The sequence below is a fragment of the Podarcis vaucheri genome (genome assembly GCF_965113315.1).
Source record: "Podarcis vaucheri genome assembly, chromosome: 6".
Taxonomy (NCBI): domain Eukaryota; kingdom Metazoa; phylum Chordata; class Lepidosauria; order Squamata; family Lacertidae; genus Podarcis; species Podarcis vaucheri.
The window spans coordinates 44,331,787-44,349,947 of NC_138764.1; the positions used below are offsets into that span (position 1 = coordinate 44,331,787).

The 18,161-nt window shown below is 39.5% G+C and overlaps 1 protein-coding gene and 1 long non-coding RNA gene across 7 annotated transcripts in view; one reads left to right on the forward strand and one right to left on the reverse strand.

Annotated features, from left to right (window-relative positions):
- Nucleotides 1-18,161, forward strand: part of LOC309534982 — a 60,778-nt gene that overhangs the window by 38,136 nt on the left and 4,481 nt on the right. The gene's annotated exons all lie outside the window — the stretch shown is intronic.
- LEPR (leptin receptor) overlaps nt 1-18,161 on the reverse strand; it is a 56,934-nt gene that overhangs the window by 9,502 nt on the left and 29,271 nt on the right. For 2 of the 3 annotated variants that reach the window (XM_082227558.1, XM_082227559.1), the window contains exons 6-13: nt 15,764-15,909; nt 14,742-14,886; nt 10,351-10,644; nt 10,147-10,264; nt 3,504-3,703; nt 1,212-1,360; nt 220-379; nt 23-105 (exon numbers count right to left, since the gene is read on the reverse strand). In XM_082227558.1, the coding sequence (XP_082083684.1) occupies nt 23-105; nt 220-379; nt 1,212-1,360; nt 3,504-3,703; nt 10,147-10,264; nt 10,351-10,644; nt 14,742-14,886; nt 15,764-15,909 (1,295 nt within the window). Of the gene's footprint in view, nt 1-22; nt 106-219; nt 380-1,211; nt 1,361-3,503; nt 3,704-10,146; nt 10,298-10,350; nt 10,645-14,741; nt 14,887-15,763; nt 15,910-18,161 lie in introns of all 3 variants that reach the window. The other variant, XM_082227560.1, reaches the window with a different exon arrangement.

Here is an 18,161-nt window from a genome sequence, read left to right on the forward strand (position 1 = left end):
TTACCCTCCTCCATTGATTTACCTTCCAAAAAAGAGTAACATTTTTCTGGTTCCTTATTGAATCTTCATTAATGGTTCTCCAGAATTCAGGTCCTCTCAAGGGAGCTGGGAGGGGGGCAGTAAGAAGCAAACAACAGCCTATTTGGTTATAAATCTAGTAAAAAACAAAAAACCCCAACCCCATCAAACTGAAAGCTTACAGGTAAGACACTGACTGACCTTTGATATCCTTAACAACTGTGTAGGCGGGTCTGCTCCAATCACTCCAGTAGCCCACTCCATCAATCACACTGCAGCGCACCTGAACGACGTATACTGCGCAGGGATCCTGCACCTTTGTGCTGGCAGAGCTAACTAATGGATCAGAAACCTCCTGCACCTGCAACAAAAAAGGATGTTTAAACTAGTAACAAACAAAATCATTTCTGAGTGACAGGCCGAGATCTTAAATCTTCAATAGGCTAACTGCTACTTAATCTTCATCCAATTTGTAGGGGCCAAAGCACTCCCCAGTGAATTTTTCATTGTGCAAGTCACATGTAAGCTGACCTGAAGAACAATTCTCCCTGGACACTGTCACAAATTGTCACCTGTAAAATGTGCCCAAATTTCAGCCAGTTACCACTTTCCATTTTCCTTCGGGGGGGGGGGGAATTCACCAGAAATGCAATGAATTTTGTCTTTTGTGTGTGTTTACTAAGCCAGCCAATGTTAACAGATTGGTAAAACATCCCATCATTTTTTCATAGACAAATAGGCAGAAGAAGGTCAAGAAAGGTCATGAAGTTTATCTAACCATAATTTGTCTAACCAAGGGCAATTTTCTAGGAGGAGTTAGAAAAACACCCCACAAAACTATTAGCATTGGTTCTCAGTTGTAATAAAGTTGTGGGTTTTTCTTAAAGAAAGATTACAATATTTTCATTACATTTTACTTTAAAATATAGTTTTTGTTTGTAATTGTTCATAATTGAAAATAACTCATCATATAGTTGAAATCTCATTGGCGTGGAAAATACACCCCAGTTTCCCCCTTCCTCACACACAATGGATGAAAGTTAATCGACTGAAGATAGGCATGTCACAAATGTTTATTTTGCTAGACAAACCAAATGCTGGAATCCACACATTTTTACAAACTAACAGCAAAACGCCATTGCACCCTTGCATCTCATGATGCACAGGCTAATTTAGATTAAGTGTAGCCATACCTCCCAGGCAATTTCTGTTCCATCGACAGCATACCGAATCTGAAACTGGAGATCATTCTTTGGAAGTTCTGGGTTTTTCCAGCTCACATTCAGCAGTCCCGCTTCCCCTGTAATTTCTGCTTTGACACTGGAGGGAGAAAACGGCTTCACTAGAAAGTTAAACAAAATAAATTTGACTGGTTTATGAGGTCTCTAATAGAATCCTATAAAGCTGTGTGTCAGCTCTTCCTTACTAAACTGGCATTACAGCAATGTATTTTTCTTATATTCATTATAGCTATATCCTGTCTTCTTAATAATTCATTTATTACATCTTGTTAAAAATATTTATAGCTTGACCATCATCTATACACTGGTACCCAAAATGGTGCCCTACAAGTGTTGTTGGACTCCAGCTCTCATCATCCTTAGGCGGCAAGGCCTGCGATCAGGGATGGTGTCAGTGTGGTCCATAAACATCTGAAGGACACCATGTTGTCTCATTCTGATGCCAGCTTGATATACAGAGACATGGAACAAAATGGGACAGGCCAAAATAATGCAGCAAAGCAAATAACATAGAAAGAAACAGGGACAGCCAAATCAGCAGAGTACTTCAACAATCGCAAGTATAAGACATTAAGATGCCTGGGTAGATAGATAACTAGGAGCCAGAATCAGTGCAACACTGGCACCAGTTATGCTTCTATGAGGAGTACTTTCCGCAGCTGTGGTGCCATCACAAAAGAGAGGCTGTCTTCCTCACCACAACATTAATAACTTGCACCGGCAATGGAACATAGAAAAGAGCCTCCTCTGAAGATCTTAAGAGAGCCTGATGTAGGGATGGCTGATGTATGAGGAGAGGCACTCCTTCATGCAAGAACTGTTTTGTATGTACTCCAGTAATTTTGATGTGTTTTTCAATACCAGTTTTTTAAAAAAAGCAAGCACAAGGATGGCCGGTGTGTGTGTGTGTGTGTGTGTGTGAGAGAGAGAGAGAGAGAGAGAGAATACAACGGGACTAAACTATTGTTTCAAGGGCTAAAATATACTGTGTGGCATTCAACTAGGTTTTACACAGAACAAATCCATTGAAACTAATGGACATAAATAAGTTAGGCCCATTAATTTCAGTGGGTCTTCTCTCAATAAAACAATCTCAATAAAACAATCTCAATCTCAATAAAACAATCTCAATCTCAATAAAACAATCTACTGAAGCGGAACTCTAAAATGTAAAAACACAGGGAGAATAAAAAGGTCTTCATTTGGTATCAAAAATTATCTTAATATAGGTAGCAAGTGAGCCTTACTGTGGAGGGCATATTCCATAACTAGGGTGGTACCACCCCAGTTTAAAGCCATGAACACTTCATAGTTATTATCAGCTTTTCTTTTCAAAATGTTCATAATTCTTTAAGTTTTATTCCACATGCCATCTGAAACGTTGGGTATGATACTAAGCATATCATCACCAAGGAGCTGAGAATCTATATGAACTGGGTGTAGTTTGGGGATATATGGTACTCCCTATGAATGTATATGTTTAGTTGGAGACAAATTATAACACAGGGAAAGTAACAAGGAAGTGATGTAAAATGGAAAAGGAGATGAGGAGTAATGAAAATTAAAGCCATTGTTGGAAATATCTAGTTATTGCATGCCGTGGTAATTCATACACTTAATTTTCTTTCAGTTTTAATAAAACCAGCTGTCACTGGCCATCACACAAGCTCACCATCATTGACTGGATAATTTAAATACCATAAGAAAAACAATTGCTTAGAGAAGAGACCATAGTGTGTGTGTATGGGGTGGGGGAGATAAGGAACTGGAGGGGGCAGGCACAAAAGCACTTATGGAGGAAGCATATTATAGTTCTGTAATTTACAGTTTTCAAATTAATGTCTGAATTACTGTGGGGTAGCTGGGATTTTCCATATTATATGCATCTTGGAAGTGTGGCTAGGATCCAGAATCCCCCCCTCCTCTTAAAAGCTATTGGTATACTACAAAAGTGAAAAGCTACTTTATAAACTACTTTTCCTTGGCAACATCATTTGAAAGAAACTCCTAATGAATTGGATAGCATGCCCAAGTCCCTTGAGAAAGGCAATATACTGCAACCTGTAGATACAAAAGCACCAGGGGGGATGGCCATAGCTCAGTGGTAGGTAAAGTCATCTATCTACCCTGCATGCAGAAGGTCCCAGGCAGGCCCAGATTTAAGCAGCTGGAGGCCCTGGGCTAGGAGACCTTGGGAGGCCCAAACTTATCAATGATCCATTCTCAGAATTTTTTTTCACTTACCTACTTCTTTTGGAAGGATACACACTGGTGGTGATGTCACTGTCCCCAGTGAGTGCTTAATCTCTATCCACATTGTGTATCCAGACAGGAGATAAAAAGGCTGAAAGATGCACTCGTAAGAATTATTCCTCTGTGAAGTGCATTCTTTTACCTCCGAATCAGAAGGCATACTTGGAGAATCTGTACAATACACATCACTCCTTAAAAAGACATGAAAACATTGTTTTCAGTTTAGCTATGAGATTATATGCATCTGGAGATTAACAATGCGAAACTGTCATTTGTATATGCTGTAAAAAAACTATTACAGATGAGAAAGCCCTCAAACACCATGTTTTTTACCCATCAATTTAACAAAAATTGTTTTTAAGAATTTCTCTCTGCCTACTCAGCTGAAATGGACTAAATATCTCTTTCAGAATCAGTCATTTAAAAATGGTTCCCAAAACCAAAACAATCCCTGTGAACACTGAAAAGGGAATAACAACTCATACATATAATTATTCTTTGCTGTTAAATTATCTTTTTCACCAACATATTTTTGCTTATGAAAGGTATCATGGTGCTAGATTTGCAAGCGGGACTGAATTCTCTTGCAAAACAGAAGTCGGGCTTATCCAAGGGAAATTATTGTGATAGTTTGAATGCAAAATAGATGAAACAAGTGAATGTTTATATCTCCCCACTGGCTACCTATAACCACTTTCCATGGCGGGGGGGGGGGGGAATGTTACAGCCTTCCAGGTCAGTGAATGGAACCTCAAAAAGGTAATGAGCTTATACTGACATTGCTGTGGGTTATTCTTTGCATTGAAATGGCACCCTCATATTAACATGCTTCAAGGCTTGGACCTAGACTGAAGCCATTGCTATCCCCACCATGTTCTTTTACCTGTTCACTGCATCACTGCTCTGTCCCACTGAAGCCTGAAGCCAGTGGTGCATTTAGGTAATTGTAATCTCCAGATTTAATACTCTTACAGGGATCCCCTCTTCCAATGGTAATGTGTATTAATTCACTTTGAACTGTCTCATAGGGATTATGGGAACTGTAGTCCAACAACATCTGGTGGGTACCATATTGACTATCCCTTTGGTAAGTCTATTTGGATCTCAGTACCTCTCATTTTAGAAATTAAGCACTATTGGGCTGTAGTCTAAGGAACTAACAAACAAAACATTCAACCTGAGCCGGGCAAATTTTGCAGGAACACATCAGTTTGCAACCTTGGTCATTGTACTTTAGGCTAAGCAAGGCTGCTCTCCATTTCCATTTTAGGTCATGGTTACTCAAACAATCATTAAGAAAGATTCTTAATGTACCTATTACAAGATAGATGTAAATGCACAGACCTTGTGACAGATCCATATCCGTCTCGCAAGCAGACGCCTGTACAAACATTCCCTACATTAATGTTTTACATCACAGATGTGATTTGCCCCACTTGACCAAGCCAAGAGTTTGAAGTCTTTCTGAAATTAAGATCTGCCCAGCTCCTATTCAGTTTCACATTAGTCATTCAACAATGGGCAATGTATTGGCAATTTCACTAGAAAAAGAGCATGCCTTGCAGCTTGTTTAAGTCACTGGGAACCCTGCCACACAAAAATTAATAATAATAACTGGCTCTAATGTACATCCTGTTGAGAATATGAATGAATTATTCTAATACTGGCCTAAGAGCGTATTGGAAAGCAGGGGTGGGTAATCTGGGGCCTTCCAGATGTTGTTGGACTTCAGTTCCCATCAGCTGAGCCAACATGGTCAATGGTCAGGAATGATGGGAGCTGTAACCCATTAATACTTGGGGGATCCCAGGTTCCCCATTCCTGCTGTAAAGAATCAAAACTACCAATTCTATCTGGAATCTCTCAAGGTAGATGGAAAGCTCAAAATACAGATTCTTGAGTAATTTTTATAAAACATGAATCAGCTATACTATTCTCTTTATACACTTTTTTGCAGGCTGTGGAAACTGGGGAAGAGACAAGTTTCATAATTTCCTTCTCGCTCATTGGTAGCATATTTTCATTTGTGTGTGCATTCTAGGAGATGCTCAGACCTGGGTCTGCAACCTTAGAATAAACTTGAGAGTTAGTTAGGCTGAGAGGCTTGCCCAGATTTCTCATAAGAAGGGATTTGAACGGGTTTTCTCACATATGAGCCCAATACTCTAAGCACTGCACCACACTGGTTCTATTTGACAAATTCTCAGCTCATAACAAATGGTAACAGTATGCTAATTGCAGTGGATCTTTGTGAAATGTTAGCAGGATGTTATAGCTTCATTAAATCAAGTCCAACAGTGTTGCCTCTCACATGCTTCCCAATTACAGTATATATTTTTGGGGTGGAACCCCACTGTAATTTGAGAAACGCCTGGTGAATGAATGACTAGGATATACAGTGGAACATCTACTTATGGACGTAATCAGTTCCAGAGGTCCGTCCGTAAGTCGATCTGGGTCGGTGGTAGAAACGCCGTTGTGCACAGGCGCATTTGGCGGCAGCGCACTTCTGCGCATGTGCAGATGGCGGCAGCTGCTTCTGTGCATGGGCAAATTGCGGCAAACCCAGTATTTACTTCTGAGTTTGCCACGGTCGCAACTTGGATCAGGCCCAAGTAGAGGCGGTCGTAAGTAGAGGTTCTACTATAAAGACACATTTGGCCTGCATTTTGACAGTACGCTTAGAAGTAGGAATGTAAACACTGCCAGGTTTGTATTTTGATAGGCAGGTTTACCTGGTGGCTTCTCAGCTCACTATGCCATAGATTGTCACTGCTAAACGCCATGCTTTGTCTCCAAATGAACCACAGTTAAAAACATATTGACTCATAAGCAGGCATCCAAAGCACTGTAAATGGTTTTCTGCATCTTCTAGTGGCATTACTTTTCTGTTCTCAAAAGGTCAGAGGCTATTCCAGAGCAGCACACCAAGAGGCATGAGAATGGAGTTGTGGGGTGGGGTGAGGAATCTTCCCCACCACCCCCAGTGCAAGGTGAAGTGCTTTGCACATGCAGATAGACATCTCTGGATATGACTGTCCCCCAACAAGCTTCATATTGGTCTTTGATATTATAAAAGCACAGTTCCTTAGCATATACCCAGTGAAGCTGAGTAGCTGTCTAGACCTCCCACTTCATCTCACACTCACATGGCTCTGCTTTGCCTCTCAGTACAGTCATAGCTTATTCCAAAACAAAACACTCTGTGAGCTCCTTCTTACTCACTCCACTTTGGCAGCAAGTATATGTGCTCCCTTAGAATGACCCAGCTCATGCTTTGATAAACATTAGTCTATTTCATAGTGCTTGCCTCTGGTTAGAAATATGTCCATTGTGCCCTGCAAGTGTTTTCAACCCACCTAGCAGGTTCACCCATTTCTGATCAAATAAGAATTAGCAATCCAAATGACTGTGGCCACAATTCTAACTAAGACTTTATAGCAAACCTATGTTCAGTGGCAAGCAGCAGACATAACCAAGTACTGAGCTAGTGTAAAAGGGGAGTTGGCACTCAGTGATATAAAATGTCCAACTGGGAACATAATAGGTAAGTTCAAATGGGTCTCTGGAATCCTTCTGCAAACATCTGCTTTGACTGTCTCATTTTAAAAATAGATAAAAAGAAACTATGGTTTAATGTGCATATTACTGAAAAGTTATCTGGGTGGGTTGGTTGGTTGGTTGGTTTGTCATAACCAAACATAGCAAGGCGGAGGTCTACCAGGCTTGCATTTTGAGCATGCTGCTTTATGGAAGTGGGTCATGGGCAACTTACACCCAACAGGAGCAATGCCTCAATGCCTTCCATAGCTCTGTGTCAGGAAGATTTTGGATGTCACATGGCAGGGTGGAGTCTTAAACAAATGTGTGCTCTCCTAAGACCTCATTTCCAGCATGTTCTCAGCGACATCTACTGTGGCTTGGTCATGTCCACAGAATGGAAGATGGCAGGATCCCCAAGGAAGAGCAACTGGCTTCCACATTAGGGCTGTTAGCAGACCAACTCTGCGTTACAAAGATGCCTGCAAACATGACATGAAGGCTGGCAACATTAACCTCGCCATACAGGAATCCTTGCAGACTATTGCAGTGTCTGGAGACAGACAGGTTGTATATTCACAACAGTGACCAGAGGAGGAATGACTGGTGGAAGAAACACAGAGAGAAGAAACGCCCTGTTGAACCTGTAGCAACAAAACTAGATATCTTCATCTACTACACCTGCAATACAACATGTCTCTTCTGCATTGGTCTTTACAGCCACAAACACTGAAATTCTCCAATGATTCTACTTTACCCCTGAAGGTGTACTTTTCCATTATCTTCCGAGACAGATGAACGTCAACAACTACATAAACAAAATTTGTTCTTGGGTGAAGCAAACCATGAGCCCAGGTTCAGTCATCATTATAAACTACACTCTGGCTTGTTTCCTGGAGCAGGAGCAGGAAGGAGTGGAGTGAGACTGTCTGACCAAGTGTACTATCCTGGTAAAAACAAACTATGGTTTAACGTGATGTGTGAGCTGGGCCACTGGTTCTTAATCTTTAACCCACTACCAACCAAGTAATGCACAGGCATAAGTAGCACTGTGGTTAGTAAAAGGAGAAATATGCATGGTGGTTATTGTATTCAACCTGGAGGAATGGAACTAGGGAGTTGCTTTGACAGAAGCACTATATATGGCTGAGTCTTAAACTGGCTGATTGGTTGTTGTTTTTTAAAGTACTGAAAGTATATTCTATATTATTAGAATGACCAGACATACCTGTGGCACATAAACCTTTCAAGCAGGCAGCCAGAAAGGAAATTGCTTATTTAATTGGCCCCTCAGTGGCATATTTAGCTGTATTTTCCCTCTTAATGTCAGACAAACAAATGCAGATTAAATCAGTACAATTCTCTCTGAAGATTTAGCACAGGATTTTTTTTTATTTTATTTTTTAATGAAAAGTATATTTCAACTACCAGTATCAAGGGAAGAATAAAACATCGAATCATGACTGACCTCCCATTGGAAAAGCATTGCAGAATTCCACCTGCAAAATTTCAGTCAGTGTAAAGATCAAGGGATTTGTTTTGCTTGCTACACATTGTCTCTATCTGAACTATGTGCAGTGTTGCAGTGATACAAGATTATGGTGATTTAGAAACTATGGGCCAGTTCAGGCATAATTCTAGCATGGCTTCATGTTACCTAAACATGCATGGATGAGTCTTAGGCACATAGGAACATATGAAGCTGCTTTATACTAAGTTGTACCATTGGTGCAACTAGTTCAGTATTGCCTACACCAGCCTAAGTGCTACCAGAGAGATATGCTCTACTCCCCTTCTATCCTGCCATGGCTGTGAGATCAGTCTTAAACTAACCACAGCTCCATGTTATGTCCGGACTTGGATGACTGTCATTATTTGATACAATGGTTAGTGAAGAAGCCAGAATCATACACCATGGCTTCATTCTAGCTTGTTTGAACTAAGCATAGTTTAAAGTTGTTCTCATTGGTGAAACTGATGCATGAGATAAAAACAGTGGCCCAGATTTGACAGAACACTAAAACTATGACTTAGAGACAACTACTTACACATCTCCTGTAGAGAATTCCAGAGGTGACATGCTACTTAGAGAAGGCCCAAGAACTTGTTACTTGTAACTGTGCCTCCTGAAAAAAGGAGATAAAAACCAGGCCCCCTCAAGGCACAATAGGGAGTATATGGGTGGAAGTGTTCCTTCAACGCTGGTCATTTTGGATTTTTAAACTGAACACCATCTGTTTTGAACTGATCCCCAAAACAAAATCAGTAACCACTTTAGCTTCTAAATAATAGATATTATTCAAGACATTCTGTCAGACATTTTCAGGAGTCTAGTTGATGCAATCTTGACAATGAAAATTGTCAGTTACTCACTCTTCAGAAGACAATCGCTTAAGTCCTACTATAAGCAATGGAAGGAGTGAGTAGCAACTAATTTACATCTCATTTTAATAGGACTTAACAATAATTTTAGCTGGATTAAATCCTTTTAGTGACCCCTGAACACAGAGTCAGCAATGTCCTACCAGAATGCTGATCACTTGATGCAAGTGATAATGGAGCATGGGAATGCCTGGATTTAGTCCCCTCCTCCAAGCAAAGTCTGATGTGATAGAGCCAATAATATATTCACAATGAGTAAGTGTGCTCAGCAGTATCAGGAATGAAGTCTCTAGTGAATACGGCTGCCATACGTATGGATTTTATATGATATTACTGGTCAATTCCTTAAAAAAAAAAGCTCAACAACTTCTTTTGGGGTGTTCTGGTTTTTACTTTTTGAAATATGGCAACCCTACTAGTGAATCTCAAACCTGGGACCTCAGTATATGAAGTAAACATTTAGCCTGAACATTGCCATTAAAATCAAACCAGACTGGAAACAGGGGAAAGACTTATAAAAAAAAATTCCCAAACTAATCTTTTATAAGACTTTCCACCTCAGGCTTTCCTCTTTGGTCTAGCAATAGTGGGCCTCAGACCTGATGCTTGACTGTCCTAGGCTCAACTGCATTTATTTGCTTCATGCTTTTATCCACCACCATTTCCAATGTGACATCTTTTCACAAAACATCAGATTAAAATGAACATGTACCTGTAGTATCTCAACAGCAAAGTGCTCTCCAAAAGCAATGGGTCTGTGTTGGTGGACCATCTGCAAGTCATTTTTTGCAAGTTGCCGTATGTTTCACATGTGATGCTGATATTAACATCTATTTGAAAGACAGACTTAATCAACAGAAAATCTAAGAAAAAATGGATTTACCAACATTAATTTAAAAATAAGCAGGAATCTTACCTATTATATATAATTCAGCATAACGGTGATTACATTCCTTGTTTTCATTACAACAGTATAAAGCATTAAAGAGGAAATTCCCTCCAGGCTTCATAGCATTTAAGTTGACAAGTGTTACTTTGCCAATGTAGTCATTCACAAGTGTGTACTGATGCCTAGGGATTTCTTTTGCTAAATTTAACCACCAGACTATCTTCTCCGATGAGATTACTTTATCTTTGGTTTTGTAAATACAATAAAAGGAAACATTTGTTCCAACACTTGCCAGGATTTTTGAAGGGAAATACATGACTTCTATTACAAGAAACAAAGTGGAAAAAAGACAATAGAGACAAACATTATAAATTGGAAGGAAACAATCACACACCAAAATGTATGCAGTGCAGTAAACTTTCGAAATATATATAATGCGTGCTAATGATAATTTACAATAGAAAAAAATGAATATCCCTTTTCTTATTAATTGTTGTGTTTAAGATTACTTATCCAACCTGTCACATGTGTTTTAGTCTGTTTTTAGCTTATTGTTGATTTTCATTTGTTTTTGAAATGAAATTTGTTGTTGTCAAGTCATCTTTAACTGTCTTTTATTGATAAATTCAGTGTTTTATTTTGTAGACCACTTCGAGGTTTTATTACAATCAAGTCGTATATAAATTTTGTTAAAGAAATGAATATATATATATATATATATATATATATATGGGACGCGGGTGGCGCTGTGGGTAAAAGCCTCAGCACCTAGGGCTTGCCGATCGAAAGGTCGGCGGTTCGAATCCCCGCGGTGGGGTGCGCTCCCGCTGCTCGGTCCCAGCGCCTGCCAACCTAGCAGTTTGAAAGCACCCCCGGGTGCAAGTAGATAAATAGGTACCGCTTACCAGCGGGAAGGTAAACGGCGTTCCGTGTGCTGCGCTGGCTCGCCAGATGCAGCTTTGTCACGCTGGCCACGTGACCTGGAAGTGTCTGCGGACAGCGCTGGCCCCCGGCCTATAGATGTGAGATGGGCGCACAAACCCCAGAGTCTGTCAAGACTGGCCCGTTCGGGCAGGGGTACCTTTACCTTTATATATATATATATATATATATGCAGTGCTTTTTTCTGGGGGGATGCAGGGGGATGCATACGCTAAACATTTAGTGACTCTTTGTACTTTTGTCCTTTTACTGTATTTACTTTTCCCGATTTTAACTATAAAATGGTGGTTTTCTTGAGTCAAAATGAGAGTGCTCCCTCAACATTTTTTTATAGAAAAAAACACTGTGTGTGTGTGTGTGTGTGTGTGTGTGTGTGTGTGTGTGTAGAATGTTTAGCTACAGGGGGAAGGTTCAGTCAATTTAAGTATTCAGTGAAAGCATACATAAGATACAGAGAACAGCAAACAAGAAATGGCATGTACATGTACTGGAAAAGGAGTCATACATTGAAAAAAGGGCTCAGAGTTTTTCTGTATTGTATACCACTCTATAAAGGAGAAACCATTTTGTCAGTTTAAGAGGACCAGTGTGGTGTAGCGGCAAGGGTGTCAGACTAGGACCTAGGAAACCTGGGTTTAAATTCCCACTCTGCCATGAAGCTCACTGGGTGACCATAGGCTATTCACTCACTCTCAACCTAATGTACCTCACAGGGTTGTTATAAAATGGGAAGGCAGTGAACTATGTACACCACTTTGAGATCCTTGGGGAAAAGTTGGGGTGTACATGAAATAGATAGATGATAGAGTGCTTTTTTCCCCTTTACAGAATGTTTAGGGGTACTCTCATTTTCCTACTCATATTGAAATACTGCCCCTCAATGAGGCCAAACTTAGATTCACAAAATGTTTAGGGGTATGCGTACCCTTGCATCCCCCCCAGAAAAATAGATAGATAGATAGATGATAGAGATAGATAGATAGATAGATAGATAGATAGATAGATAGATAGATAGATATAGAGATAGATAGATAGATAGATAGATAGATAGATAGATAGATAGATAGATACAGATAGATAAATAGATAGATAGATGATGATAGAGATAGATAGATAGATAGATGATAGATGATAGATAGATAGATAGATAGATAGATAGATAGATGATAGATAGATAGATAGATAGATAGATAGATAGATAGATGATAGATGATAGATAGATAGATAGATAGATAGATAGATAGATAGAGATTTTAGCAACTCAGTGCCGCTTTGGTGCCCACAGCTATGCACATACTATTCTTCAAGAGGACTCCAAAACAGACACACAAACACAGGACATCATAATACAAGCGATCACTATAAGTGATCATAGTATGGAAACATTTATGTCAAATGTCCATATGCTCCAAGCTCAGATTCTAGTACTCCCAGGTTAGGGTGCATGTCACACCAAAAAACAGTTAAATAATTGTAATGAGGCACAGGTGTCCCTAGTTCCCAATCAGGGTTTATTTTTTGGAACTTAGTCCTGGCACTTCCCCGGTGGGTGCCATTGCCATTCTAAGCGAATGATGGAGGTGTTCATGGTGAGTTCTGGCACCTCTTCTTGTGGAAAAATAGCACTGGTCCTAATCCTTTGGTGGGTGACAAAACACAGCCAGAGTAACCCAATTTGATCACTAATTGGTAAACTACTACAATGAAGTGTTTCACTATAAAGGGTTAGCTTGCTGACTCCTGCATAGTAACTCTTTAATGAAAGAATAAACATCCAGTGCAGTGCAGTTCAGAGGGAGTTCCCACAAACCAGGCTCTGCAATATGCAGCATTACCAATTTACACTAAGTACAGCCTTCAGTGTTAAATATAGGTCTGAACATAATTCTAATTAAATACATAAATATATAATTGTTTAGTTCCAGCATTTTGTACTTCTGGTGTTAATGGACTGAGGTGAATACAAAACAGCTTCTTTGCTGCCACAACTTCATTAATGGGTTAATTCTTTTTCTATTGGTTTAACATTAGAATTAGCCATTGAGAGAATAGCCCTATCTGAGTTCCCTGCAGGGAAGATATTACCCTTCCTAAGGTTCTCGTCATGCTCGTCACAACATGGTATGTGCCCAGTAAAGCACATGTTTGCTGAATATTAATATTTCATCTTATGCATTAGAGACTTATAATCCTTTACTACATTGTTTCCCATGCATTCTGTGTGCATTGCCAGAAACTGTTTCTTACAATATACTGGCAAATGGGATGGAGTCCGGAAAGCCAATTGCTAGAGTGAGACAAAGGAGTGGGTCCAGGACTATTTTTCCTTGACTGCACATCCAAGCTGAACATACCCTTGAGACCCTGTAAAGAAACTGAAAGATGCTTTCCTATTCACAAGCACAGGAATTGTGTTTTCTCCTTCCTCACACCTGAACCTGATGCCAGAACTAAAGAATGAAAAAATTACAGCCCATGCTTCCATCACCCTAAAAGTTTTTCTTTCCTTAGAAAATGGGAAAGAGACACGTCTTTCAGACACACTATGCACACTGATGCCTGTCAGTGGGGTTGGCCCACTCACCAGTGGAGAAGTTAAGCACTTTCTGTTTCCGTAAAAAAAGGTGTTCTTCAAGTGCTTTCCCCCCCACTATAATAATGGATAGCTATTTGCTTATAGAGGGGAAAGTAAAATTGGCTTCCTTCTTTCCTATGCCCTTTTAAAATGGGAGGTTTCTTTGGGGGGGGGTATTGGGTTGTTATTGTTTTTATTTTAATTATGGATTTTGTGGTTTTGTATTTTTATTTTATTCTGTAGACTGCTCTGAGACCAGTGGATATAGGGGAGTATAATAAATTCAATAATAATAATAATAATAATAATAATAATAATAATAATAATTTATTATTAATTAATAATAATAATAATAATAATAATAATAATAATAATAATACTGTAGATCCCCTGGAAGCATCCAGATTTGTGGGAGAGTTTCCCATCTTCTCAGTGGGATAAGGAACTCATGGGGGAATATCCCATTAAAAAAAGGATCCCTTGTATCATCTCCCACTCAGTGGTCACAGTGCCTATAACTGGGCTCTGCCCTCCGAGAACTAAAATCTGAGCTTGGAGGTGGGGGGAATGTATGTGCATAAAGCAGTTTCGCATAGTGACTGGATAAGTAAGAAATGTCCAGGAACTCTTTGACCATTTTGCTCTTTGAAAGTATGATTTGTTCTGTGGTTTCCAGATGCAGAACCGTGCCACCCAGCCTGGCCTGGTGAAGAAAGTCCACACACATATATTATTCCTATAACATATAACGCCTTATAAATAGGGATATGTTTTTCAAAACAGGTAATGATCAAATATTGAGATTCATAGGATTGTAGGGTTGGACAGAACCCCAAGGGTCACCTAGTCCATTCTTTGTCTTCCACAGTACTAGCAAATCAGATTTCCACTGGGGACAAACCTTGTAGATTCAAGTTATAAGGTGTGCTCCAGTCACTCCAAAGGCCTGGTCCGTAAAGGCTTCTGCATCGGACTTGAACTACATATGAAGAATCAAATAGTGTATTGCTTATGATCAATGACGTTTCCATGGTCTTCTCAACCACCTATTAAATTATGTCAAAAACAAACAGAACAACACTATTAATGCCACTCTTGCACCACTTTAACTTGAAGCAAAGACATACATTAATTAGAGGAAAGCTCCCCCCCCCTCCCGGTGGGGGGTTTACATCCAGATATGATGTGGGCTTATTATGGCCATAATGCAAAGAACTGCATGTAGGAGTTCCATGTGCACCTAGAGGTTCTTCCAGATCTCCTTTTCAAGTCACCCTCCCCCCCCAGTAGTTTTTGGATTGATGTACATGGGGAACATCATTAGGTGGAATTGCCAACCCTAATGTGTTCACACAGAAGTGGTTTCTATTTGCTCACACATCTGTTTGGTTTCTGGCCCAAACTGTGCTTGCTTAGCATATGAGTTTAAAATACATTCAGAGAGTGAGTTTTTACAAGTAGCTTGAGCTGGGCCAATGGTATATGGTCCCATTAAAGGTGAATTTTGCCTGAATCTCACTATTTAAAAAACGAACAAACCAAAAAACAGTAATAATCTCTTACATCAGTGCCCCTACAGCACAAACCATGTTAGTGCAACCCAGTAAAACTCAAGTCATCAGTTTTAATCCCTTTGATTACTTTAATTCAATTGATTTCAATAGTACTTTGGCAGCAATGTTTACTGGACCATGCCATGATATGAAACTATCATTGTTTGTATTAGTTACATGAAAAAGTCTATAGTTCTATTCCTGTTCAGAAATTTTGTAGTGCATTATTGATATTATTTTTACAAAATTCTCACAAATGAAATGTTCAGGGCTGTTAATATTAAGACAAGGATTTCCTAGATCAGAACTTAACTTTCATCTTTGGCTTGCTTATTTCATAGAGTGAATTTAGGAACAAGAAAAGCATCACCTGCCAAACATTTTCAGTTGAATTTGCAAAGCATTTTATTTCATACTGAAGTGGATATGATATTGATGCTGGGCGAGACCAAGATATCTTTAACTGTCCTTCGTCTGTCATATCTATATGCAGATGTGATGGAGGTTCAGGCTTTACTGTAAAACATTATAATCAACAAGGTAGTTTAAGCATGCTGGTTACTCTGAATAACCACTTATATTCCCATTTTTATTTTATATTCATTTTTCATAATATATGCATATTATACATTAACATGCATACACACAATGATGCAAAACCACTTTCAAAGTGACACAGTAACTGGAGCATGCTTTTTAACCTTACTTGGCTTTAAGCTATGAAGGATAACCTACTGCCTCATGCCCCAGTTCACTGAAAGTATTTCAACATATTCATAAATGCTTTCCTGAGTTGCGGTTGTGGTCTGGAAGAGCTGTGGTGGCAGCTTGTTCGGTTTCCAAAAGAAGAAAAAAACAATTAATTCAAAATCCCTCTATCATTCAGCATTTGAAGGCTTGGAAGAGAGGCTTCATAGCTGGGATGTAACGATGAAAAGGAACCTCAGCCTACAGTTGTAGTGGTGAAGCAATAAAAGTGAGGAGCTTCTTTCAGTGATGAAGACGACAGTGCAAAAGGATGACATAATGTTTTCTAATTCTCAGGGTGACTAACAGTACCAAAGCCAGAAGGGATGTTGTAGGGGACTTAATTGTCAATCCACAAACAGTTGTTAATTTAAAAAACAAAAACACACAAGCCACGTATGTTAAATGCAAACATGCATTTGGTCCTTAGTCAATCCTTTCTTGAATGCAAAATTCCATAAGCAGAGGCCCTTAGGGTGGGTGCTGTGGCCAAGTGTTTACCATGTCCTGGAAAGGTCAGTAGCCTCTGCTGGATGGACTTGCACTCCCTTTGAAGGAAACCTGTGCATAGTCTGGGCATCCTCCTAGCTCCATCTTTGTTACTCAAGTACAGGTGGCCTCAGTGGCTAGGAATGCCTTTTATCAACTTTGGCTGGTACAGCAGCTATGGCAATACCGGTTAGGGATAGCTTGGAGACAGTGGTCTATGCACTGGTGGATGTCAAGATTGGTTTGCTGCAGTGTGGGGCTTTCTCCTTAAGGTTGGTCTTGAAGCTGCAGTTGGTGCAGGATGCAGCTACTAAGCAGCTGACCTAAGAGACCTACCAACAGCATGTTGTACTGCACTGACTACCAATGTGCTGCCAGACTAATCTGTAAACATGGGCCCTGGCTTTCTGAGAGACCGTCTAACTCCCTCCACGGACCAATGCAGTCTCTATAATCCTCAGGAGGGCCATTCGTAGGGGTACCATATGCTCCTGTAGCTGTTTCCATGGTCACCTTTAGTGTTCTAGCACCAACCCTTTGGATTTCCATTTTGATGTTAGAGGAATGCTGGCAATGCTAGGCTTCTGAAACTTGTTCAAGATGTTTTGTTCAGGCAGGCCCTTTCAGATGAGTGATTCCAGCCATACATGCTGGTATTTTCTGTTTAGTGATTTTTATCTTTTTATGGTTCTAGCCTTGTATATTGGTTAGGTATTACAAAATGATAAACAGTGAATAAATACATCTAAGAAAACAATTAAAAGTTGCGATTGGGACTTAAAGTACAATTCAAGCATTTACTGAAAGCAGAGTCCTATACATGTTTATTTAAAACTATGTCCCCCTGAGTTCAATGGGAGTTACTCCTAGGTACTGTATATGGATGCAGGGTTGCAACCTTAACTGGATGTAGTCAATGGCTGTGGTCCAGAGGACTGATTGTACACACAAGAGTATATTCCTTCAAGGCCTTACAGAGGATTTGATGTGAAATGAACTCCACCTAGTGCCATTTTTAATTCTAGATATAATTAAGCTAGATAGTACAGTTTTAAAGTAGCAGGCCACTCAGTGACATGATTTGAAAGAATCACTGTGGCATTATTCCTATAATCCCATCATCTTTCAAAAGCATTAACCTAATTTGTAAGCAACATGAAATGGTCATTCTAAAAGGTTTCAATTAATTACAAAAAAGATACTAAGAAAAATAGGCTACTGAAATGTTCTTTTCATTATGGTGAGAATGTTAAAACACTAAACAGTTCATAAATGGTCAAATGTTCATAAGGACCTGCTTCTTCAGCCAGAAAGCAACAAAACATTAAAAGCATCCGCCATCTGATTGTACCATTTCCCATGACTTGATTAAAAAGCAGAAGCAAAGCTTTCACCTTTTTAAATGCTAAAATTCTAATTTTAAAAGAATCTGTACCTTGATTTTAAAACACCCATTAATAAGTAACCCTTTAGAACTTTATTGAGTCTCAGCATCTTCTGAATGTACTAGAAACCCCTTTTCCCTCTTGTCT